This window comes from Pelobates fuscus, chromosome 9 (assembly GCF_036172605.1).
Source record: "Pelobates fuscus isolate aPelFus1 chromosome 9, aPelFus1.pri, whole genome shotgun sequence".
Classification (NCBI taxonomy): domain Eukaryota; kingdom Metazoa; phylum Chordata; class Amphibia; order Anura; family Pelobatidae; genus Pelobates; species Pelobates fuscus.
The window spans coordinates 166,347,627-166,373,964 of record NC_086325.1 but is presented as its reverse complement, the minus strand read 5'-3'; the positions used below and the strand labels follow the sequence as shown (position 1 = coordinate 166,373,964).

The following is a 26,338-nucleotide window of genomic DNA, read 5'->3' as shown; positions in this document are numbered from 1 at the left end:
GCCAGCACAGATGTTGCAGATTGCTGAGCATTGTAAAGGGTGTAGGTTCGCTACAGTTTTATCTCTGAAATCCATAGTCCTAAAGCACTAACTTGCAGTGTAGCGGGAGAAAAAAAGAAAAAACCTGTTCATTAACAAAGGCGAAATGGTGTGGGGTCTGGAGGTCATTTACACAAATCTAGGAGCCAGTCTGGCATTTAAAGGAGTTCAGAATGCATTCTGGGAGATCAAGTTAACAGGAAATGGCAATAAGAGTTGCAAGCAATAAAAAAAAAAGATGCTGTGGAATCAGGTCCAATCAACTATCACAGATAGTGGGATTTATTATTCTGATTTATAAAGCGCCAACAAGTTCCATAGCGCTGTACAATGGGTGGACTAACCGTATTTGTAACCAGACGAGTTAGACAGTAATAGAGGGATTGAGGCCCTGCTCCATGAGCTTACATGCTAGAGGGAGTGGGGTATAGTGACACAGTAACAGAGGGATTGAGGGCCCTGCTCAGTGATCTTACGTGCTAGAGGGAGTGGGGTGTAGTGACACAGTAACAGAGGGATTGAGGCCCTGCTCAGTGATCTTAAATGCTAGAGGGAGTGGGGTATAGTGACACAGTAATAGAGGGATTGAGGCCCTGCTCCATGAGCTTACATGCTAGAGGGAGTGGGGTATAGTGACACAGTAACAGAGGGATTGAGGGCCCTGCTCAGTGATCTTACGTGCTAGAGGGAGTGGGGTGTAGTGACACAGTAACAGAGGGATTGAGGCCCTGCTCAGTGATCTTACATGCTAGAGGGAGTGGGGTATAGTGACACAGTAACAGAGGGATTGAGGCCCTGCTCAGTGAGTTTACATGTTAGAGGGAGTGGGGTATAGTGACACAGTAACAGAGGGATTGAGGGCCCTGCTCAGTGATCTTACGTGCTAGAGGGAGTGGGGTGTAGTGACACAGTAACAGAGGGATTGAGGCCCTGCTCAGTGATCTTACATGCTAGAGGGAGTGGGGTATAGTGACACAGTAACAGAGGGATTGAGGCCCTGCTCAGTGAGTTTACATGTTAGAGGGAGTGGGGTATAGTGACACAGTAACAGAGGGATTGAGGGCCCTGCTCAGTGAGCTTACATGCTAGAGGGAGTGGGGTATAGTCACACAGTAACAGAGGGATTGAGGGCCCTGCTCAGTGATCTTACATGCTAGAGGGAATGGGGTATAGTGACACAGTAACAGAGGGGTTGAGGGCCCTGCTCAGTGAGTTTACATGTTAGAGGGAGTGGGGTATAGTGACACAGTAACAGAAGGATTGAGGGCCCTGCTCAGTGAGTTTACGTGTTGGAGGGAGTGGGGTATAGTGACACAGTAACAGAAGGATTGAGGGCCCTGCTCAGTGAGTTTACATGTTAGAGGGAGTGGGGTATAGTGACACAGAGGGTAAGGGTAGGGTAGAAAAGTAGGGAGTTAGAATAGCGTTGACAATAGAATTGCTATTTATAGGCAAAAATATCTTAATAAACAGCCATTCACAATAATTATTTTGTCCATTCCCAACAATTCCTTGTTTAGTCTGTAAACCAAAAGTGATGTCTGACATTTTACTCATATCTTTATTTGTGGGATGCCATTAACCCCTTAAGGACCAAACTTCTGGAATAAAAGGGAATCATGACATGTCCTGTGACCTTAAGGGGTAAAAAAAAAAATAATAATAATAATAATCTTTACTGCTGTGGTGATTAGATATCCGGTTATTGGTTAGCATGTATGATATAGATTTTAATAAAAGCAGAAAGGTTTATTTATAAATAGAGATCATGTTTAGACCTTTTTTTCAAAATGCGCAGCCACCAATTCCCAAATGATCCTTCTAATGGACCGTGATAAGATTGTGCTCGGAGAAGGTACCTGATTGATTACATGACCTGCTAATATCTATACCACTCAAATTAGGCCAAAGTAGCAGAAGATTTGGCAGCCGCCACTGGCCAACTGTCTAAACTGCAGCTAGAGGTCACAGCCTATCAGAAGAAAGAAATGGACCTCAGGATGCAGCTTGCAGCCGCTCTGCAGGACGCTGAGAAGTTGTCCTCCCTGCAAGTCCAGCTGATTGGTAAGTGACCACTCCAGATCCAAACTGGAGGTTGATATGTACCCATTACTCTGGATATCTCAACAAGTCCTCTCCAGCCTTGCTGTCTGTCGTTTGTAGAGGTGCAAGAATTATCGGAGCAAATGAAGAGTCGTGTCAAGGTGGAGAAAGATGGTCGTCGACAACTGGAGGTCAGACTGGCCGCCTTAGAGGAAGAAGTGTCAGACTTAAAGGCAGAGAAGCGTAATTTGGAAAAGGTAACTTATACCCCGTACTTTGAGCACATTAACACATGACATAAAATATCATGAGATTTCCCTTTTAACGAATACTGATCTCACTGAATCACATGTTGTGATGCAGAGCCTCGTGGAGCGCAAGAAACGGTCCCAGCAGGAGAGGCAGCATGCCGAGGAGGAGCTAGAAGAGCTGCGCAGGACGCATCAGGAGGAGATCGAGAACCTGAGACAACTTCTGAAGAAGATGCGAGAGCAGGCAGCATCAGAGCAGGTCAGAAAAATATTCTGGATGGGGCTGACGTGTATTGTAGTCATTGCAGCTGGTCCAGCATGGGACTAAGCGCAGGACTTCTCTTTTTGTATTTGTATTTACTTTGTATCACACAGCCTGATACAATGCTGCTGCCCATCCCATGTGTTCCCTATTTTTTTTTTTTTTTTTTGGAAGTTCAATAAGTAAGAGTCTTTATTGTATTTGTAGAGACAGGCATCTTCTAGTTCTATACCTGCACATTCACAAGTCTGTTCTTATAACAGCAGACTGCATTGTTTTAAAAGTCTCCTATAAGGCCATAAAAAGCTAAACATATGAACAACCTTTATGTTGTAAGTATTAAAACATTTTAAGGAACAGTCCACGTGAAATGTAATCAAAGGTTTTTGTTTCTTTTAACAAATAAATATGAAATGTCTTGGATAATAACAAGAAAAGAAGACAGTTAGCACACATCCCACTTCTGTAGCTGACATAATGTACAGTCTGATAGGGGTTGTGAAACCGAAGACAGCATTTCCACAGTGAGAACAGCATTTGATCCAGGCGGACTTTAAAAATTCATAGTTCATAGCATGGAATGAAGGGAAAAACCCAACATATACTTGAAGAACCCCTCCCCTACCCAAATGAAGCAGCATGTAGATGCTAGATATCAGACATGATCTTTTCTTGTCAATCCACAGTCACATTGCTCAGGACATAATTGATTACAGAAGGTTACACAATTCTACACCGAATCTGATATGTTGCAATAATAAGGCATAATGTAGAAAAAAAGGGGGTGGAGAAACTGCACAGAAAGTGTGGTGGCAAATAAAAATAATATAGAAGAATTAAATTCTAAAAAGGGGAAAATATGTCGGCTGGGACTTGGGAATAGTGATACAGGAGGATTGCTACTGGGCCAAAAGATGCCTTTGGTACGTTCCGTGGCTTCCAGCCGTCGTCTTTTCAGTCGTTCAGTGAATGCACCAATCCTGGAAATCCTTCCCTCGTTTCCACTTTGCATCCTCAAGACAAAGGCTTGATTAGATAGTTTCTCACCCTGCTCACTGGTAAATATAGGGGCCTTTTTGTAATGTTCTACCAATTCCTCCAATGTAGTAAATTTGCGCTGGCCAATACAGTACACACTGTCTTTCATCTGCACTTTGAAATGCTTGTTTTTTCCTTGGGCTTTCAGCGACACCGAAAAGTCATTTGGTGAAGACTCACTGTCTCTAATAAGAAAGTCTCCCTCATTTCCACGTTCATTTAGTGCCATTTCTGCTTGATGTCGTGTCACCTTTCCATAATACCACTGGTTGCCAGCAAATCTTCCAGATGCAGAGGGTCCAACATAATCACAGCGAGGTGGTAAAGGCTCATAACCTGAACTGGATTGAAAGTTCTGCATGATAGTAACGTAGTTCTTCGGCACCAGACCTACAAGACCATTGCTCTTCCGACACTTCCACCATTCTGGATCATTTTCTGGCTTCTCAATAACATCCATTACTTCTCCCTTCTCAAAATTAAGTTCCTCCTCATTGGATGAGCTAAATGGGTAAAGAGCCTGAACTACATGAAGCGAACGACCATTGTTAAGGTTATTAACAACTGCGGCCAATTTCTCTGTTAAGGAGCCCACTTGGTCACCAGAGGGACTATCATTTTCTTCGGTCACGTAGTTTGAAGGAAACCAGCCCATGCGTCCATTGTAGCTTCCTCGCCACCAGCCATCACTGCACTTCTCCATTACAATGACTTTTGTGCCTTTTACCAAAGACAGCTCATCATCCCTCTCTGCGGTGTAAGTAAATTTAACATATGCTGGCATGTTCAAGTCATATAACCGCTCGGTGTCTGGGAAGCTATCATCAGCTGTTGATGAAGAATCTGGCATGTTTGTTTTCCGTTTCACTTTTCCAATACCCAATGTGTCCTTTAGATTTTTTACAATTGATGCTTTACGAGCACTGTTCTTCCTTTCAACATAGTTAGATGGTACAAATCCAGTTTTGTTCACAGAATTGCGAACACGCCACCATGATTTTGAATCGTCTAGGAGCCAAAGCCTTTCATTTTTTTTGATATCCAACTCCTGGTCTTGCTGTGCAACGTAGTCAAACTTTGCAACAACGACCACCTCTTCTGTCGTCATCTTCTAAAAGTGCTGATGCTCAACAGTGTAGTCTAGTAAGCAGCCAGGAGAAATCCAAGTCACTTTTCTTTACATCAGCAAATCCATCTGAGGGCCAGTGCGGGCCTGTTGGCATGGAAGGAAGAGCCGAGCAGTCAGCGGGCCGCCCTGGACAGACCCAGCCCGTTTTCCGGCTTCAGACCATTAGCAGCTCCCAGCTCAACGGACTCCTAGACAGCGCAGCGCGCCTGACCCCGCCCCGCTCACACTGGAGACACGCCCACTCTGCTGCCGCGACAAGTACTTGGGTGGACACGCCCACTTTTCAACCATGTGTTCCCTATTAAGGGTTAATAAGTATAGGGGTGTATATAAAAAATACCCCTTTCTGTCTCATTAGAGATATTTTTGCCAGAAGCTCAAGGAAGCAGGCTGAAGGGTCAGTGTTAGGACCCGCTTAGGGGGGTCTGCCTTGACGTTGGCAGGCGGGCCTTACCTCCAATGGCCATTGGAGCAACTAAATGACCTCCATTTGTCTAAATATACATAGGGATTAAGGAGAAAGCGCAAGTAACATTTTCTTTACTTTGGTTTTTACTATATATTGGGGCTGATGTGTATTGTAGTCATTGCAGCTGGTCCAGCATGGGACTAAGCGCAGGACTTCTCTTTTTGTATCAGAAAAATATTCACCAGCCGCCATAACACAGGTGCAAGAAAACAATTACATTTTAGAACCCATCACTTGGGTAAATATGTTAACAATCTATTAGCAGGGTTCCCAATTAGAACTGTGACCATTTTAATGGTGACGTGGACCTGATCTCCGCTTGTAAACGCGTTGGAAGGATTATCTGTATTAAACAAACGCTACAAACATGTATTCCTAATAATTTAGTGATGAAGTACGCGTTAAAGTGTTCTATTTACCTAAAACCGTTTTCCTAAAGACTCATTCACTGATGACGTGGTCTCTTGAGTGACAGTTGTTTAAATTATTCATGGATTATACCCCACAGCACACTGGGATGGAAACCTGTGAAATTTTTTATTTTTATTTTGCATGTTTTTTGCAGCGTTCTTCGGCCCATGAAATTGATCTTGAAAGACTGTCTGAGCTGGAAGAGCGAGCAGCGCAGGTCCAGCCGCTGAGAGACAAGGTGAGCCGTTGGCATGCTAAGCCATATTTTATCATGCCAAACTAATCCATGTTTCTTTTAACTCATTTGGTTATTAGAAGTCTAGTTTAAAATTCTGCATCTTGCCAGGTGTAGGGGTAATCTTTAGATGCCATAAAAAATTCTAGCTACAATGAAATGTGAACATTACTCACCCCTGTAGCACTTAGAGGAACATTTATAATGTTGAGAATACACATGTGGATTCCTTATGCTATAAGGACCTATTCACCATTTAGGTGGCCGGCCCCCACTGCCATAGTTAAAAGGTTGAGTTTAATTGCCTTTTTTGCCTCGTTATGCCAGTCTTCTCGTAGAAGCTCTCACTTTTTGGCTGAGATAATGGAGATCAATGAGCCCAGCTAATCCAAAGCTTTCCCATTGAGAAAGCATTGGGAGGCAAGTGCGCATGTGCAGCAAAACCATTCGCTGCACCAATCAGATGGTCTCTATGAGACCATCTGTTAGAAATAGTAGTATTACTCCACTATACTGCAGAGCGCCTCTAGTGGGTGTCGTTAGATTGGTTCCTGCCTAAATACAATGTTTTCAGCTGCAGGGATAAAACGGGGGGGCACATTTTACTCAAACCACTTCAGTCAGATGCCAATAGTGTTTCTTTAGAAGCTACACGGGATAAATGGCCAAATCTTTCCTTGAGCAATGTGTACTTGAATCTATTTTCTTTCTTTGGTCGGTGTGCAAGGATCCGTGTCCCTTTTCTAAACAATGCAAAAAACAGACCGTCTCTGGGGTGTATCTTTAGTGTATCTGTTACACTAAGTGGACATTACAATGTAACTGCTGTCTGCTTAAGTTACAATCTATCTCTGTGTTTAAGTACATTACTCCTCATTTCATTATTTGTTCTGTTTTTCCTGCAGTGTGCAAAGCTCCAGAGCCATCTAACTACACTGACCGAGGAGTACAAGCAAATACGAGCAAAGATGGAGGAGCAAGAACCGGCCGCAGACTCCACAGAGGAGGTGGGTTTATCCCAAAAATGTCTAGTGTTCTTCATATGGAAATTTTCCTCCCTGATCCAAGTGCAGTAAATAATCCCTCAACATGTTCTATTTCCAGGTGAAGACGATCATGAATGGAGTTTTCCAATCCCTTCGGAGGGAGTTTGAGCTGGAGGAGACTTACAGCGGCCGAGTGGTTCTTGGAACAATTATGAACACCATAAAGGTGACACCTAGAGTAATAATTACCCCCCTCCGCCTTTAAAAATCCATCTTCATTCCTGGACATTTTATTTCCTGGTAATTGTGAACTGAAATTGTAATGGCTGCATAGGCAAATATAGTATAAAAACATAGAATGTGACGGCAGATAAGAAACATTCAGCCCATCATGGTTGTTTTGTTCAGCTAATCTGTGCTCACCTGGCTCCTTGGAGGAGGGCCTAACACATTTCAAAGGTTCTGATTGGCTCTAAACACCTGCTGCCAATTCTTACCCTTAATGGTGATAGACTATTGTTTTCCCTTTTAAAAAGTGTGTGTGTGTGTGTGTGTATACGTATCCTATTAATAAATGGTGAACTAATTATGTAATGATTCTTTACTGTTTGGTGAAGTTTTCATCAATGTATTGTGTAATTACTTGTTAGGCAACAACACTGCAGTTACTGAACAAGCAGCCGGATAAGGAACCCGCAGAAAGCGACAGTGAACATGAAGATGAGGAGATTGAAGTTCCCAGACAGGTTATCGTGTCCGAGCAGGAGAAGCCAAGTTCACACGTGACTGTAGTTTTGGCTGATGAGCATTGGCAGAGACGAGAGCAACGAGAATATGCTGATCAAAGTATGGAAAAGACACAAAGTCAGGGAATGCATGTTGTGGAGAACGATCTGAGTAAAGATAAGCCCTCGGATACCAAACCTGTTCCCTCGGTCTTGGTGGAAAATGAAAGCGAGGTGGAGGTGATTCAGGAAGTGATGGATCCATCTTCTGCTTTGGTTCATATGGTATCAAGTGACATGCCAGAGTATAGCTCCGTCTCCTATATAGATAATGAGCCTGGTGAGGGCACAGGAGAATCTCTACAAGAAGGGAAGGAAATCAACGGAATCAGTAGTTCCCCAGTTCCAGAAGTATTAACACAAGACCTATCCAATGAGAACAAAACTATTCGCAAAGAAGCGCTATCTGTTCCCTCCACGGTCCCTGAAACCGAAGTGTTTAACGATGGAAGGCAAGATGGTCCACCTCTGCTAGAAAGTGATGAGGACAATAGCAGCCCCATACCTCCAACAGAAGATACCTCAAGTTCTATGTCTGGCATCGCAGCCAAGGGTGGTCCCGGGCAGCCACAGTCAAAGACCCACAAAAGCCCTCTCAGGTCAGATCTATTCCAAGTCTAACTCCATTGCAAAATCTCCATGAACCTGTGTAGAGGTTTCCAGTGAGCCAGGTGTATGTGCGTGCACGCAATTTTAATTATTGGTTCATTTAGCTGGCCATCTGTACTGCACCAGGTTAAAACCTTCTGTTATGATAAAACAATAAACCAAATTGGCCAGTTAATTTGTGCTAATGTTCTCGGTATCTGATCTTTAACCCCTTCACGACGGGTGACGGACAAGGTCCGTCATCCAGGGGATACCCGTAACGACGGATGACGGACCTCGTCCGTCACGCGGTAAAATTAACCCCAGATCGCCGCGATCGTGGGGTTAATGGTGCTCCGGTCTGCCTCTGTATTAGAGGCAGACCGGGAGCACCGGATCGGACTGTCCCAGTACATGTGCCCGCTCTGACAGCATGCCAGAGCGGGCACATGTGCTCTGTATACTTACCTTCCGCCTCCCTGCACTTCCGGGTTCAGTGTGAAGTGCAGGGAGACGGATCAGTGCTGATCCTGCCCCCTGGTGGAAAAAAAAATAAAGTTTATTTAAAATCCCACCCCCCTTTACCCCCCCTTTACCATTTTAATACAAAATTAACCCCTTCCCTGCCAATTGATCACTGACTACAGTGATCAATTGGCAGTGATTACATTTTAATATGATCTGATTTTTTTTTTTTAACCCCTGAGGGTTAATTCTTTTTTTTTTTTTTTTTTTTTTTTAACCCTCAGGGGTTAAATTTATTTTATTAATTAATTTAAATTTTTTAAAGTTATAAATTTAGCTAGCTGGGGAGGGTGGAAGTTAGTGGGGAATTGGGGGAATTAGTGTTAGGCTAACTAGGGGTTAAAGTTTTAAAATAAGCTTTAAAAAGTAAAAAAATTAAGTTTAAAAAAAAGTTTTAATAACGTTTAAGTAAAAAAAAAATAAACCCTTTACCCAGTCCAAATAAAAATTAACCCCTTCCCTGCCAGTCTATCATTTTCTACAGTGATCAAAATACAGATCACAGTATTATACTGTGATCTAATTTTTTTTTTTAACCCCTGACGATTAACTTTTATTTATTTTTTAACCCTCAGGGGTTAAATTAATTTAATTAACTAATTTAAATATTGTATAATTAAATATTTTGCTAGCTGGGGTGGGTGGGAGTTATGGGAAAATGGGGAATTTACTGTTAGTGCTGCTTACTGCTAGTTAGGGGTTAACGGTAAAAGAAAAAGCTTAGAAAAATTTTAAATCTGTAAAAAAAAAAGTTTTACGAAAGTTTAGGAAACTTTAAAAAAATGAATAAGCAAAACAAAAGTTTAAAAAATAGTTTTAAAAAGTAAAAAAGTTTTAAAAAGTTAAAAAATTAATTTAATAACGCTCATTACCACTACACCTGGTACAAGCTAGCGGAAAAATGATCCCACGCTAAGGTTCAAAATATGCCTTTTGAAATACCCTGGGATGTCTTCTTTAAGAAATGGTATGGCTTTATGGGGTAGTTTGAATTATATAGCCTGGTAAAATACTCTAAAATGGGACATGGGCACAGCGTAAAAATTTAAAGTTTGAAAAAAACTGGAATGACTATGTCCCAAATGTGCCCCTCTGATGTCCACATATACCTGGCAAAGGTACATACGGGGGTATTTTTATACTCAGCTGACATAGCTGAGCAACATATGAAGTATTATACAGTCGTAGCACACATAAGGTTTGCAAAATATACTGTGCAAACTCATTTTGTGTGTCAAAAAGGCAGAAAAAACGCTTATTGCCACTACACCTGGTACAAGCTAGCGGAAAAATTATCCCACGCTAAGGTTCAAAATATGCCTTTTGAAATACCCTGGGGTGTCTACTTTAAGAAATGGTAGGCCTTTGTGGGGTAGTTTGAATTTAAAACTTACGAAGATGCTTGGAAATTGCACATAGGCCCAGCGTCAAAATTCAAAGTTCTGTAAAAACTGATATGGCTTGGTCTCCAATATGCCACTGTAGCTTCACAAAATAGTGCCAAAGACATTCATTGGAGATGTCTTTTTACTCAGAAGACTTAGCTGAGCATAATTTGGAGGTTTTGAACTTAGTGGCACATATGAAATATACAAAATGCCCAGCAAAAATGCAATCCGTATGTCAAAAAGTGCACAAAATTATTTTTTACCACATACTTTGGCATATATTGGTGAAAAAATGGGGGCATGCTAAGGCACAATATGCACCTTATGATATACCCTGGAGTGTCTACTTTTACAAATGGTAGGCCTTTGTGTTTTTTTTTTTTTGAACAGTCAAACTGTTATAATACCCCAAATGGAAGCATAGGCTCATTAAATCCGTCTCTCAAAATTCTACTGTGAATACTGAAAAGGACAGGTCTCCTGTATGGCACTGTAGCTTCACGAAATAGTGCCATAGACATACAATGGGGGTGTCCTTTTACTCAGAAGACTTAGCTGAGCATAATTTGGGGGGTTTGAACTTAGTGGCACATATGAAATATACAAAATGCCCAGCAAAAATGCAATCCGTATGTAAAAAATGCACAAAATTATTTTTTACCACATACTTTGGCATGTAATGGTAAAAAAATGGGGGCATGTTAAGGCACAATATGCACCTTATGAGATACCCTGGAGTGTCTACTTTTACAAATGGTAGGCCTTTGTGGGGGTTTTTGAACAGTCAAACTGTTATAATACCCCAAATGCAAGCATAGGCTCATTAAATCCGTCTCTCAAAATTCTACTGTGAATACTGAAAAGGACAGGTCTCCTATATGGCACTGTAGCTTCACGAAATAGTGCCAAAGACATACAATGGGGGTACCGTTGTACTCAGCAGAAGTAACTGAACACATAATAAAACTTTGTACAGGAATAGCACAAACCAACTTTACAAAATACACATGAGAAGTTCTTTGTTATACGTTTGTGTGCGAAAACCCCCAAAAAACACAATTTTACTCCAATATTTAGCAGAGGTTGGCGGTAAAATGGCTACGTAGAAAGTGTCAAAACAACCTTAGGTAAATAGCCTGTGATGTCTACTTTATATAAATATATACTTTTGTGTGGCAATTTTGTTTTATTTTATGGCTATTAGGCTTACAAGACAAACATACCAAATTCTAAAATCGCTCCACATTAAAATTTTATTTTACTCCTTGTGCTTTGTGACCTGTAACTACCAAAAAAAACTTAAAATCCTAGACACATTATATATTCTGTAAATCAGAACAAATAAATTAATTTATTTTTAATTACTTTCCTTAACCTGCACTAATTATGATTGCAAAAACTGTAAAAAAAAAACCAATATTTTTCTTTTTTTTGCATTTTTCTGTATTTTTTTATAATAAGTAAGTATATATATGTATATATGTATATATATATATGTATGTATGTATGTATGTATGTATGTTATATCAAATTAAAGCCCTTTCTGTCCTTTAAAAAACAGTATATAATATGTGTCGGTGCAATAAATGAGAGAGATGCAAATTGCAGTTGAACGCAAACAGCAAGAAAATGCAAAAATTGCTTGTGTCATTAAGCGTAAGTCAAGCTTCTGAAGCTCTGTCCTTAAGGGGTTAAACAAACTCCATTATTCCCAGTGGATCTGAGATGACGGCTGCCATTTCTGTCTGGAAGGAATGGTGGATGTGGGGGTTCTGTGTGCATCATAGTTTAAAACTAACTTGTAATCCTTGTCTTACAGCCTGGACGACTCCGATGAAGAAGATTTATTTAAACTTGCTTCTCCCCGAGCCCAGAAACCGAAGCAGGAAGACGAAGAAGATGAAGAAGTGGTAAATTGTCGTATTCCTTATAATGAATGGGTCTGTAAGATACCCACTGAACTCAAAATGTATTAATAGGACAAATTAGAGATAATGTGTGTAAACAGGCTAACAAACATAAAGGGATTAAAAAGGCCAATAAAAGATCCCATAGTTGCTGTATATACCCAGTGAGCTCTCCAGAGTCCAGGAAGTGGCTGAAAGAATTCAGCTAGTCCCATGCCTCCTCCTGTCTTCAGCTGGATGGCTGAGCCTAATCTCCTAATGTTGGTGTACTGGGAACACCTCCCAAGTTGTACGTTGTGTGCATTGGTTAAAAACAAGAAATTCTGTATGACTTATTTTGTTACATAACGGAGTGTGGGTATTGGTTTCAGTGCTTGCATTTATACAAGTTCAGAACCTTTTAATAGATTGCAAGAAAAAACATGCATATTGAGTGATGCAAATCTAACCACTGAAAAGCTAGCTGGTTGTTATATAGTGAGGAAATCTGGTTAAATGATGGCTCCGACCTGTACTGGAGCTTATTGTTTAATATGTTTGCTGTGGAAACCAAGGTCTGAGTCGCTGAATAAACTGGGATTTGGAAGGAGTTGATTGGAGGACTTGTGACTGTTTTAGGAGGCGAGCAAAGAGGGGGTCGAACATTTCTCAGAGAGGACATGATGTAGAGAGAAATGATCTCACCTTGATTCAATCTTCCTTTTTATTTTATTTTTTAGAGCCTAAAAGGACGCCCTCCTCCGGCTCCTCTCTTTGGAGATGAAGATGATGACGACGATGATCTGGGCTGGTAGAGTTTTCTCTTCTTGACCTAAATCTGTTCAGAAAGATATTTTGAGGTTATTCCTCCACTTTTACTTCTCCAGGCCACACTGGAGCTCGGACAGCGAGGAATTCATAGCGTGGACTGGGAAAGGCCAGAATGCAGGGTTTGCTGATGGCTGCTCCCACTTCTCCACTGTGTGTTTCTCAGCCACACGTCTGTCGGTCTGTCTGTCCTTTTTATAGTGGCAATAAACCATGTTGTAGTATAAAATGTCCTCCGCACTGTTTGTTACCGATCCTGAGATTGGCGCTGGGAGTAGAAACCACGTCTGGCACTGGGGACTTACTGCCTGTTCGGCTTCAATTTACCAAGATGTTTATTAACAAACTGTGTGTCGTGCTTATTTCTATAATTTGTTTCTTTACTAACAAACTACTTACTCAGAAGTATACTTTTTTTCTTAAGTTTTATTTGTGTGTTTTTTTCCACCACCCTTACTCACAGATTTAGTTTAACTGCAAATAGACAGCCTACGTGTGCTGGGAAACTCACACTAAATGTGGGTTCAGGGGGAATACAAATATGGTACAAAAGAACTGTCTTGGGAAAAAAATGTTCTTTAACCAGATATAGTCATGTAGTTGTTTTTTCAAGTCACTGTTTAGTAAATAAACCAAAAGTACATTAAATTGTTCACTAAAATAGCTAAACCGAAAAGATAGCTGGTTTGGGAGAGCGGGTGTTACTCCACTTTAGCTGTCTCAGACGGCCAGCAGAGGTGCTTCCTGGGTCTGTGCAGCACTGACATTCAGCGTCTCCACGCTCTTCATGGAGTCGCTAAACATTCCCCATAGAGATGCATTGATTCATCAGAATTGCCAATCGGGGCCAACCCAATGCTTTCCTATGGGTGAGATAATCAATTCTGATATCGGCCAAGGAGGCGGATCGGGGCCAGGGCCAGACAAGAGGAGCCCTGCGCGGCGCTGGAAAAAGACGGGTAAATTACCTTCCTAACCCAAGGTAAGGGGGGGGGGGGGGGGGGGGGGGGATGACAACCTAAATGGTGGTTTTAGCACTATAGTGTCAGGAATTCACGTTTGTTCATGACACTAATAATGCCCCTTTAATTAGGTTTGTGAATTAGTAAACTTCACAAACCCTCCTGCAAAATATTTTACTAAGGCACCAGACATTTTAAAATGCTTTATGTAACAAAACTCTGCTAATCCTCTGATTATTAATAACATTACAAATACTATATACAAATCTCTACTCCTAAGTTGTAACTCTAATGTCCTCTTTATTTGGATCCCATATTTCGTAGAGATTCAGTGCAGTTAGTTAGACTGGGTGGGTATAAATGGAAAAAGCGTTAGGAATTCAAGCCTTTTCCTGGCCCTTTAGTGCCCTGAGGGTACCCCCACCCTCAGGGTCTCATTCCTGCTGGGCTAAAGGGGAAGGAGGTTAAACACTCAGTAAATAGATAATGTAGAGACTCACCGAAGTGAGGCTCATGAGCTGGTTTTAATACAATAGATACTGAATAGTTTAACATATAAATAAATGACTTAACCAGACGCACTGTATATTATCTATATTATCCTGATGTGTAACTCCAAATAAAGGGCATAGATTCTAATAAAAATACTTTATAATGTTCTTTGACAGAACAGAAATCCATAAGAACACATAATGCCACTGGGGAGTACCAACAGGGAAAGATACGATATACTTAGAAATGGAATGCACAGGCTATGAAAATAGTGGTAGATTCTTTAAACAATGAACATAATAGAGAATCGCCCAAAGTCAGATTGGTATACTGCACATGATGCCAACGGAAGCATAATCCTAGATTCCTAGATAATGCGCCTCCAAAGTATATGAGGCTAATCACTGGTAAATCTGAGAAGTTCTAGAGGTAGAAATCCAACTAAAAAGTGGTCAAAAGAGCAGTTATCCCTGCAACTCCTAAAAAACACCTTCAAGGGTGTTCTATACTTTCCCTGAAAGCGGAAAGAAGGAGAGATAGTACTATACCAGTTACCTTAGGTAATCCCACCTCCGATTAGCATCAAACAGTACCAACTATAACAGGGGAGTAAAAGCAAAGGAGCAATAATATGTATCCCTATAACTCCTAAGGAAACACCTTCAAGGGTGTTCTATGCTGACCCTAGGAGCTCCAAGAAGGCAGGGACATAGCTACTCCAAATGCTTGTGGCGTTCCAATTCTTAATATAAGCGGTGCTGTCTGGACAGAAAACTTAGGTGACCCAAATAAAGTTAATTAAACACCTAGTGTTCCCATAGTGCTAAGTGAACAAAATAATAAATAAAATAAAAGGACCCGACGCGCGTTTCTAGTATTTAATGACACATACTATCACCAGGTGCAGGGTACGGCAATGGGGACGTCTTGTGCGCCCTCATATGCCAACCTGCACCTGGGATGGTGGGAAGAGAAGGTGGTATTCTCAACAAACTTGAGTACATTCACCAGATATATTCTCTCTTGGAAGAGATATATCGACGATATTATGGTGGTATGGAGGGGTACCATAGAAGAGTTCGATCAATTTGTACAGACACTTAATGACAACACTCTGAATCTGAAATTTACGTCTGAAATGGGTACTCCGGGTCTCAATTTCTTAGATCTAACAATCACCCCCAATACAAGGGGCGGAATAAAAACTGACCTGTTCAGAAAAAGTACAGCAACAAACAGTCTGTTGAACTGGGGAAGCTTCCATCCAATCCCCCTTAAACGGGGCATACCCACAGGACAATATCTGCGCCTTAGGCGCAATTGCTCTGATGTACAGGATTTCAAAATCAGGGCCAGAGAATTGCGATCCATGTTCAGAGCTAAGGGGTACCCAAACAAGTGTCTGAAAAGGGCTTACCATAGAGCCCTTCTAACGGATCGAGAAGATCTGATAAAAGATGTAATACCTTCTCAGAACCAATATATTAAAAACAAAAATACTCCTAATTCCAAACACTTAAGCGTCATTGCCACCTATGACGCGGGATGGGAGCAAGTGAAAATCATTCTAAACAGGTACTGGCCGCTACTCAAACAAGATGACCATCTAAAAGGAATTCTCCCCCCAAATGCTTCGCTTATAGCACGTAGGGGCAAGAATATTAGAGACCACCTTGTACATAGCCACTTCAAACAGGCCAAAAAGACCAATACTCACTGGCTCTCTAACAAACTCCAAGGGACTTATAAGTGTGGCCGTTGCAAGGCCTGCAACTTCATTTGTAAGGATTCCAAAAGTTTCCATAACAGCTCTCAGGTGGAAACATTTTACCCAAACTCCTTCTTTAACTGTAACTCCAAAGGCTTGGTATACCTGATAAAATGCCAATGCAATAAACTATATGTTGGAAAGACCTTCAGGCCCTTTAAAAGAAGGATTCTGGAACACATTAATTCCATTAAAACCAAGAGACATATTGAGACCCCAGTCTCTAGACACGTGAAGAACTTTCACCAAGGTGACTATAAAGTACTCCAATTTCTTGGGATTGAATTGGTCAAACTGGACCAAAGGAAGGGAAACCTCGATAAGCTCCTTAGGAGAAGAGAGTGTTTTTGGATTTACCGCCTGAGCACTCTATCACCGAGGGGGCTAAACGAAGGATTTTCCTACTCCCCGTTTATCAGTGATCTCTGACTTTTAACACCATCTATACAATACATACGATCTTCATTGAGAATTTCTCTATAATTTCTATTAATGACTTCTTTGAATTCCTTGTATGTTCACGACTTCACCTCAATATTTAATTTAATTTAATCTATTTACAGACCTCTTATATTTCCAAGATGGACTAATACCCTCACTTTTGCACTTTAGGCCATTTTTTCACCCTCTCCCCGATACTTGAGTGTTGAGAAACTTTTCCGCTGTGAGTGGGTCTCTCTGACACTAGAATGAATCTAATTAATTGCAATATATGAGACATACCCACAGCTTTATCTCACCAACTCTGATATAAGTATGATACGCCCCACTTTCCCTTTCCCATAATATGCATCACCAAGGCAATTGTCCCCGGGGGGATAACTTGACGAATCATAGATCCCTTAAACCACAGAAATATAAGGGACATCTATACAATCTTATCCCTCTTCCCGGGACTTACAATATGCTAAACTTCCTTTGGGAAAGATGACTATAAAGGGTCAGGAGTTGGGGACTTTTATTAATATCTATAAGTTTTTCTTTAAATCATTCACTATATAATGCTGCCCTTATTGTTTGAAAGATAGCCTCTTAGTGCTAACTCTACCCTGGGATCTCTCTAAACATTCAGTTTGTACTATATACCCAGTTTGCACTATACACTACTTAGGTATTAAACCTTTTTCAAATGATTCAAATGGATATTATCATTCTTTATGACCGAGAACTGACTAACTATACAAGCAGTCAGTCCTCGACGAGCCGTTCTGAGCTGTCACTCACGGCTCATTCTCCGCCCAGTATATCCCCCTCTACATTCAGAGTGGACGGAGGCTCAGAGGGGATGAACTTTTCTCCGCTCTCTTGGCGCTCCTCCTCCTCACCTCCGGATTCGCCCCTACAAACACACGTGGGGCTGGAGATTTGCAGAGCCGACATATATGCAGAGCGACGATTGGGGGAAACCTACTCAGCTTCCCCCGCCCAAGCCAGGCCCCCTACACTCACCTGCCGATAGATCAGGTAATTTCAAGGCTTTTGCTTCTTTTGGCGGCAAATAGAGGGTATAAAAAGACGTCCTCCTGGACGAGGTACTGTTAGCCCCTGACGAAGGTGCATTAGAACGCACCGAAACGCGCGTCGGGTCCTTTTATTTTATTTATTATTTTGTTCACTTAGCACTATGGGAACACTAGGTGTTTAATTAACTTTATTTGGGTCACCTAAGTTTTCTGTCCAGACAGCACCGCTTATATTAAGAATTGGAACGCCACAAGCATTTGGAGTAGCTATGTCCCTGCCTTCTTGGAGCTCCTAGGGTCAGCATAGAACACCCTTGAAGGTGTTTCCTTAGGAGTTATAGGGATACATATTATTGCTCCTTTGCTTTTACTCCCCTGTTATAGTTGGTACTGTTTGATGCTAATCGGAGGTGGGATTACCTAAGGTAACTGGTATAGTACTATCTCTCCTTCTTTCCGCTTTCAGGGAAAGTATAGAACACCCTTGAAGGTGTTTTTTAGGAGTTGCAGGGATAACTGCTCTTTTGACCACTTTTTAGTTGGATTTCTACCTCTAGAACTTCTCAGATTTACCAGTGATTAGCCTCATATACTTTGGAGGCGCATTATCTAGGAATCTAGGATTATGCTTCCGTTGGCATCATGTGCAGTATACCAATCTGACTTTGGGCGATTCTCTATTATGTTCATTGTTTAAAGAATCTACCACTATTTTCATAGCCTGTGCATTCCATTTCTAAGTATATCGTATCTTTCCCTGTTGGTACTCCCCAGTGGCATTATGTGTTCTTATGGATTTCTGTTCTGTCAAAGAACATTATAAAGTATTTTTATTAGAATCTATGCCCTTTATTTGGAGTTACACATCAGGATAATATAGATAATATACAGTGCGTCTGGTTAAGTCATTTATTTATATGTTAAACTATTCAGTATCTATTGTATTAAAACCAGCTCATGAGCCTCACTTCGGTGAGTCTCTACATTATCTATTTACTCTTTGTTTAATACTCTAACCTGGGTACAAGCCCTATATGGTGGAACTGGAACCACCGAACTGACCATTGTTTGTCACTCACCCTCATATGTGTATGAGGTGTCTGACACACTCCTCTTATCTTATCTAGGTTAAACACTCGCCTTTCTCCAGCGCCGGGCTCCCTCTACGCTGGGGACTCTTCTCCCACGTCTGATGTCATCGTCTGAATGCGCATGCGCGTGCATTCAGCCAGACCATAGGAAAGCATTCTCAATGCTTTCCTATGGACGCTGGCGTCTTCTCACTGTGAAAATCACAGTCAGAAGCGCATCTAGCGGCTGTCAAAGAGACCGCCACTAGAGGCTGGATTAACCCTAAAGTAAACCTGTTTATAGCAGGCAGGGTAATCCTAGATGGACATGGCACCCAGACCACTTTATTGAGCTGAAGTGGTCTGGGTGCCTATAGTGGTCCTTTAAGCTATAGTGCCTTAGAACCTAATCCAATATAGACCCCAGCGTCAAGACTTCATCTGTGCTGCTGCCCACTTCACCTCCCGCAATGTCATCAATCGCTTCCTCGGTGAGTGTAAAATTCAATCAAATTCTTTTCATAGGAAAGCATTGAATTCGATACTTTGAGCTACAAATGGTTCACATGAGTTTTACTTGGTTGTTGCTCAGGAAGGGCCTCTAGTGGTTGTCTGGAGGACGGCATCTAGAGGTGTGTTTAACCCTGCTGTAGCGGACCATGGGTAACTCCTCCGCTAATTCCTTCCCTTAGCCACTCTGGAACTATTAAAACATGTAGACATCCATTCCCCCAGTAACCAGACAAAATGTAGTCCTGGGCTGGGAGTCAGCTGATTTTTATTGTGGCCACACACAACTTATGCACAGACCCCTATATGGGGTCTCCAATACAATAAAACAGGGGTATCAATCCCAAGATCCTCTGTGCCTGAGAGATAATTGTGTGAGAAGAACCATAATCCAATTATCTCTCAGGTACAGAAAATCCATACAAAATATACAGTGCCCCCACCGTAACTAGGGACCCCACAAAAAGTACATCCCCAGATAGCCCCGATCAGAGTGATCTTTGGATATGTTATACACTAAGATCGGTTTGGTAAAATGGAATGCTATCGAAGTAAAGTTTTGACCGGCAAGCTAGCCCAAAATAGTTCCAGGGAAAGAGGTGCCTGGGCCTTCTCTGTTTGGGGCAGTGGTCTAAGTTTTACCGGCGTTTGTGCGAGTGCCTAGCTGAAAAGAGTTCCAGGCACTCGATGACCAAGTACTGCTGCCCACATTCGGGACACAAGATGCCACCCAGGGGCACCATTCATTAATTCCTTCCCTTGTGGTTTTGCACTTAAATTGCTGGTGTGAACTTTCTAATGAGGTACAGGGGTGGTCCTCGTTCGGGAACGAATGGATATTGTTTGTATGAAGTCCTCCCGAACGGAATAAAGGGAAAACCAACAAAAATGAGGAGTAAACACACGAATAGGTGGTAAGTTCCACCACACCTGCATTGTAAACATATCTACAAAACTACAATGGTTTTTAGATGGGGTTAAAACTAGGCATGTGCATGGGGAAAATTTGCGGTTCGGTTCGGAATTTTGGGACTTTGGCACTTCTATTGCAGCCGCTTAGTAAATAACTCCCTAATTCCCATGGTATGAAGGCGTTATCTACCAAAAGGCTGAAATATCTAAATTTACTAATACTAAGTAAAAATGATTTAGTATTAGTCAATTTTGCCCCTACTCGCTATACCGCGAGTAGGGGCATGTCTAGTAAACAGTGAGCAGCCTGTGGCTGCTCACTGTTTAAAAAAAATAGGCTCCCCCGGTGGGAGGGGGCCCTAAAGTAAAACGATGGGGGGGGACCTATTGTCCTCCCCCCTGGCCCCCACCCTGAGCGGTGGGTGGGGGCCCTAAATTGGTATAAGGGGGGGGACCCTAATGTCCTCCCCCTGGCCCCCACCCCTGAGTGGTGGGTGGGGGGCCCTAAATAGTAATAGGGGGGGGGACCTATTGTCCTCCCCCCTGGCCCCCACCCCTGAGCAGTGGGTGGGGGCCCTACAGTAAAATAAGGGGGGGACACCTAATGTCCTCCCCTCTGGCCCCCACCGCTGAGCGGTGGGTGGGGGCCCTAATGTCCTCCCCCTGAGCGGCGGGTGCCCTAAATACCAATAGGGAGGGGGACCTATTGTCCTCCCCCCTGGCCCCCACCCCTGAGAGGCGGGTGGGGGCCCTAAAAAAATGCCCCCCCAAGTGACTAGGGGTCCCCAAACCCCTAGTCACCCCCTCCCCCCAAAAAAATAAATTATCCCCTACCTACCCCCCTCACCCTAAAAAATAATGAGGGGGGGGACCTTTAACTAAGAACCTGTAAAAAAAAAAAATAGCATTCGATGTTTTCTTTCTTCTGAAATCTTCTTTTTTTTCAGCCACAAAAAAGGCCAAATAAAAAAACATAATAACCGACGCAATAAAAAAAAAAAAAAACGAGCGCAAAAAAAAAATATTCCTTCTTCACCCATGGAGGGCTCTCTGCAGGGCGGGGGAAGGCTTATAAAGCCCTGCCCTGCCCTGCAATTAGGCTCAGAGCACTCTGATTGGTGGGTTTAAGCCATCCAATCAGAGTGCTCTGACAGGTAAATGAAGAGACTGACAGGTAAGTCTCTACATTTACCTGTCACAGCACTCTTTTTGGAATTTTCCCACGCTGTGTTATTTGACTCATAACTCTCTGATTGGTGGATCAGCAGAGAGTTATGAGTCAAATTACACAGCGTGGGAGAATTCCAAAGAACTTTCCCACGCCATGTAAAATGACACAGAGCACTCTGATTGGTGGATTTCAAACCAACCAATCAGAGTGCTGTGACATGTAAATGTAGAGACTTACCTGTCAGTCTCTTCATTTACCTGTCAGAGCACTCTGATTGGATGGCTTAAACCCACCAATCAGAGTGCTCTGAGCCTAATTGCAGGGCGGGCAAAGCTTTTTAAGCCTTCCCCCGCCCTGCAGAGCTCAGCCTGCGCAGAGCACTCCATGGGTGAAGGATTTTTTTTTTTTTTTAATTGCGTCGGTTATTACGGTTTTTTATTTGGCCTTTTCTGGGGCTGAAAAAAGAAGATTTTAGAAGAAAGAAAACATTGAATGGTAAGTTATTTTTTTTATTTTTACAGGTTCTTAGTTAAAGGTCCCCCCCTCATTATTTTTAGGGTGAGGGGGGTAGGTAGGGGGATCTTTTTTTGGGGGGGTGGAGAGGGGGGGGGGGGGTGACTAGGGGTTTGGGGACCCCTAGTCACCTGGGGGAAGGACGGGAAATTATTTTTAGGGCCCCCACCCGCCGCTCAGGTGTGGGGGGGGACAATAGGTCCCCCCTCTATTGGTATTTAGGGCCCCCACCCGCCGCTCAGGGGTGGGGGCCAGGGGGGAGGACCTTAGGTCCCCCCCTTTTTATTATTTAAAGCCCCCACCCGCCGCTCAGGGGGGAGGACATTAGGTCCCCCCCCTTATTATAATTTAGGGCCCCCACCCGCCACTCAGGGGTGGGGGCTCGGGAAGGGGGAGCTTTTTTTTTTTTTTTTTTATTGACATACCCCTACTCGCGGTATAGCGAGTAGGGGCATAATTTACTAATACTATGTAATCTTTACTTAGTATTAGTAAATTTGGCTGAAAGACCAATTCAGGTCTTTCAGCCTTTTAGTAGATAGCTCCCTAATACCGTGGGAATTAGGGAGTTATCTACTTATTCATTCCTGTCATTACACTGACTGGCCAAGTAACTTACATTTTATATGAATGTATGTTACTTGATTGTTCTAAGTGTTGCAAATGCTTACAGCTGAATCCTGGCTATGTTTGTATACTTTTTATTTAAAATTGTATACAATGTAACCTTTTTATTTCTTTCACTGGGTAAGTATATTAGTACTTAGGCAATACTGTGCTTCGGAACTTCGGCACTTCAGCACTTTGGAACTTCGGCAGTTCGACACTTTGGAACTTCAGCAGTTCGACACTTCGGAAATTCGGCATCTTGGGAACTTCGGCACTTTGGCACTTCAGCAGTTCGGACATTCGGAAGTACCCGAATGTCCGAATTGCCCGAAATTCGTCCGAATTCATATTCGGACCAAAACAAATTGCACATGTCTAGTTAAAACTACAGGACTAACACATCCAGTCAGTTTCATTGATATGAAGTAGTTTGGGTGCATTTTGTGACCCTGGAAAGAGACACTCCAGGCTCCCACACACGTTAGATGCACTGTGTAGGTTAGGATACAGTTAGTTATACTGGGTGGGTTTATATTATTAAAGGGACACTCTGGGCTCCCTCACACGTTAGATGCACTGTGTAGGTTAGGTTACAGTTAGTTACATTGGGTGGGTTTATATTATTAAAGGGACACTCCAGGCTCCCACACACGTTAGGTGCACTGTGTAGGTTAGGTTACAGTTATACTGGGTGGGTTTATATTATTAAAGGGACACTCCAGGCTCCCACACACATTATATGCACTGTGTAGGTTAGGTTACAGTTAGTTATACTGGGTGGGTTTATATTATTAAAGGGACACTCCAGGCTCCCACAAACGTTAGGTGCACTGTGTAGGTTAGGTTACAGATAGTTATTCTGGGTGGGTTTATATTATTAAAGGGACACTCCAGGCTCCCACACACGTTAGGTGCACTGTGTAGGTTAGGTTACAGTTATACTGGGTGGGTTTATATTATTAAAGGGACACTCCAGGCTCCCACACACGTTAGGTGCACTGTGTAGGTTAGGTTACAGTTATACTGGGTGGGTTTATATTATTAAAGGGACACTGCAGTAAAGAATAAAATGCCATATCTGTAAATATCCTAAAGGTTTGACATTCATTGTTACCCACAAAATGTAACCATTTGAAGCTCGGTGCTGAGATCCAGCAAATGGTATTAAAACAATGAGCTACTAACCAATAATGTAACCAGACCAGAGAATAGTGACCATAAGGTCAATAGTGAACGAGGGTGAGATTAGAGAGACGTTAGTGTCCAGCTGCTCGCCCTGTAAGGAGAATGCTTTATCAACTGGCCATCCTCTGCAACAAGATTGGAAGAGATATCAGGGAAGAAGGGCAGGGGCCACAAAAACTACCAAGAAATAGTTAATCCCATAAATGGCACAAGTCTAACTCACAGCCTATGGCACACAATGAGTTAAATGAATAAAAAAAGTCTGCAATTAACACAACAATCGTGGCACAATATCTGTGAGCTGAACAAAATCCATGTGTATCTGGTTTAACCCAACCACTCTGTATGTATGTGGGCTCAGCCTCAATCCCAAACCAGCAGCAGCCAAGTTCTACGGTTTCCATGGTGATTGCTCCACTATTAGAACGTTGTCCAACGCTCCAGCTATGTTAGTGCAGGGCTGTCCAAACCTGCGGCCCCCCAGATGTTGCTGAACTACAACTGCCATGATTCCCTGGCTATCTGTTTAATTGAAAGAATCATGGGAGTTGTAGTTCAGCAACATCTGGGGGGCCGCAGGTTGGACAGGCCTGTTTTAGTACTTACCCCAGAGGTTTGTATTGACGGGGCTGGTGAGCTTAAACTAAATGGCTATTAGAGTGAATTTAAAAACCTCTGTTAATCAAATGTTAAAAGGGACGCAGGTAACAGTTTTGATTTCATCCTATTTATTTGGGTTGATGATTACTAAGCACATTGCAGTATGTTTTCATTGTGGGCATACCTTCTAAACAGTGATTTTTATTTTGTCTGTATTTGGGCAGTGAGACATCCCTTTATAAATGCACATGGCCTATGACAGTGATGGTTTAGGGCTCAAACTAATATACTGTGTTATGGCCATTTTTGTCAACCCAGAGCTTAAATTTGATCAATTATATAATTATCTACAGTTAGTAAGCAGCGCTCGCTGGTTGCATTGTTCAAGCTATTTAAAGAGACAAACATTCTAGATTATGAAAGATTAGATAAAGCTTTATTGATTGAGAATGAGTCCAGTGAAAATGTCTCTCTCCTCGCTATAGTCTTGCAGAACTCCGTATCTCCTAATTAACCCCAACAGTACATTATATTAGGGTTTCTCTAGGTCCATACAATGCTGGCAGTGTATTCAAGTCCCCCCCGAATCCATAATGTGTTTGTAGTAGCAGTTTTCCTTACGGTTCACCTCCCCTCTGCCTGAACCTCACTTGAAGAATATAATGAGAAAGAAGACACAAGCAATCAGGACAATCAGCCCCAAAGCGAAGCAAAGTCGTAACTTGTCGGCCGATATAGGCATGGTGACAGAAGATGGGTGGGCTTCAGACTGTGCCACCCGACGACTGATTCCCTGCAGGTAGGTGCTTCGAATTTGTTGCATGTACCTACCTCCCCAGAATTGTCCTTGATCAGAGGGCACAACATCGCTGATAGTGAAGATGGATGGGCGTGGTGAATTCCCAAGTTCAACAGAAAAATAAGGTGAAGAGCCTGCGCTAGAGACGCCAGAACTCTGCGAATACGTATCTTCTGAGATACTGGAAATCACGGTAACCGAGGAAACCCGGCGCAGGGTCTCCTCATCCGTTTTTAGGGCCTGGACGCCTTCTTCAGGAATAATGGCAACACAACGGCAGAACGGGCACACCACGAAGGACAGCAGTGAACTGTGGCAAACCAGCTTTTTAAGGCAATGGAGACACATGCTGTGCCCACATTGTAATGTCTTTGGTGCCCTGGATTTAGACGGCGTCTTGTAAGCCTCATAGCAGATGGCGCACTCACCAGGGTTTGCCTTTTCTTGATGTTCTATAGGAATCATTTCCATGATGCTTAGCGGTGATCACTGCTCGGATACGAACAAACCTAATTGGAGACTCACTCACTGTGTCTCAATGGATGGAGACATTACGGACCATATTACAAGTCCAACAAATGATTTCCATTCAACTTGACCATGAACAATTCAATATGTCCAACAGTGGCCTTCTGACCAGGATAGGTTTTATATTGATAATATACAGTCTCTATCGAAGAATGGAGCTACAATTCAAGAACTACCAATCTTTCCTTAAAGTTAGATTTTTGGTTAATAAGTCGACATTGTGGATGATCGGAGACCACAAGGAGTGCGAGAGGTAGAAGGACTTGCCTGTAATGTTATTGGAGATTGTTGCTGTATCGAGTTCTTACAGAAACCAAGGTGATCAAAATACAGAATATTGTGTCCTGGTTAAAAAAAAATGTTAATATCTTTACAACCACTTTGAAATGGTTTGAGTTTTTGTCCTGTGCTGGTTCCACTAGATCCACACGATTTGCTCTGTCCTGGCACAGATCTCCTGATAGCCCAAAGATTGACTTAACTGGCCACAACGTGCTTCAAAGATGATCTTGTCTGTTTTTGACTATCCGAACATCAGAACTTGTTACATCAATCAAGTCCAGAAATTTGGGATAAATTTCTCCATCACCTGGAATCCATGTCTTTATGATCTTACACCAAGTTACTCCGATATCAAACTCTGAAAATCAATTTAAAAAAATGCAGAATTTGGTTAAAGATTCTGGTTTTCAGAACTTGCCAGTTCTGGGTTTGCCATTGACTGATTTTCAGGTAGCCTTCAGGGTCCTGTAATTTATCCTCCTTACCCACAGACAATCAGAGGGAACTGTCAGCTCCTGCCTGCTCTCAATGTCTTTAAGTCTGATGGATTGTGGACTCTAAAACCCCATGTTGAGGGTACCATAGGTGAATTTATCACTAACTAGCAAAGT

The 26,338-nt window shown here is 42.4% G+C and overlaps 2 protein-coding genes across 5 annotated transcripts in view; one reads left to right on the top strand and one right to left on the bottom strand.

Moving 5' to 3' along the window:
• The window catches only part of FKBP15 (FKBP prolyl isomerase family member 15), a 35,324-nt gene extending 22,232 nt beyond the window's left edge, over nucleotides 1–13,092 (top strand). For 3 of the 4 annotated variants that reach the window (XM_063433007.1, XM_063433009.1, XM_063433011.1), the window contains 9 exons: nucleotides 1,944–2,103; nucleotides 2,203–2,339; nucleotides 2,446–2,592; nucleotides 5,797–5,880; nucleotides 6,783–6,884; nucleotides 6,982–7,089; nucleotides 7,514–8,247; nucleotides 11,969–12,059; nucleotides 12,776–13,092. In XM_063433007.1, the coding sequence (XP_063289077.1) occupies nucleotides 1,944–2,103; nucleotides 2,203–2,339; nucleotides 2,446–2,592; nucleotides 5,797–5,880; nucleotides 6,783–6,884; nucleotides 6,982–7,089; nucleotides 7,514–8,247; nucleotides 11,969–12,059; nucleotides 12,776–12,850 (1,638 nt within the window). In that variant the 3' untranslated portion in view covers nucleotides 12,851–13,092. Of the gene's footprint in view, nucleotides 1–1,943; nucleotides 2,104–2,202; nucleotides 2,340–2,445; nucleotides 2,593–5,796; nucleotides 5,881–6,782; nucleotides 6,885–6,981; nucleotides 7,090–7,513; nucleotides 8,255–11,968; nucleotides 12,060–12,775 lie in introns of all 4 variants that reach the window. The other variant, XM_063433008.1, reaches the window with a different exon arrangement.
• LOC134572665 (SH2/SH3 adapter protein NCK1-like) lies at nucleotides 2,770–4,986 on the bottom strand. Its single transcript, XM_063431768.1, has one exon. The coding sequence runs from the start codon at nucleotides 4,739–4,741 to the stop codon at nucleotides 3,326–3,328; it is 1,416 nt and encodes a 471-aa protein (XP_063287838.1). The 5' UTR covers nucleotides 4,742–4,986; the 3' UTR covers nucleotides 2,770–3,325.
• Nucleotides 13,093–26,338: the final 13,246 nt, after the last annotated feature.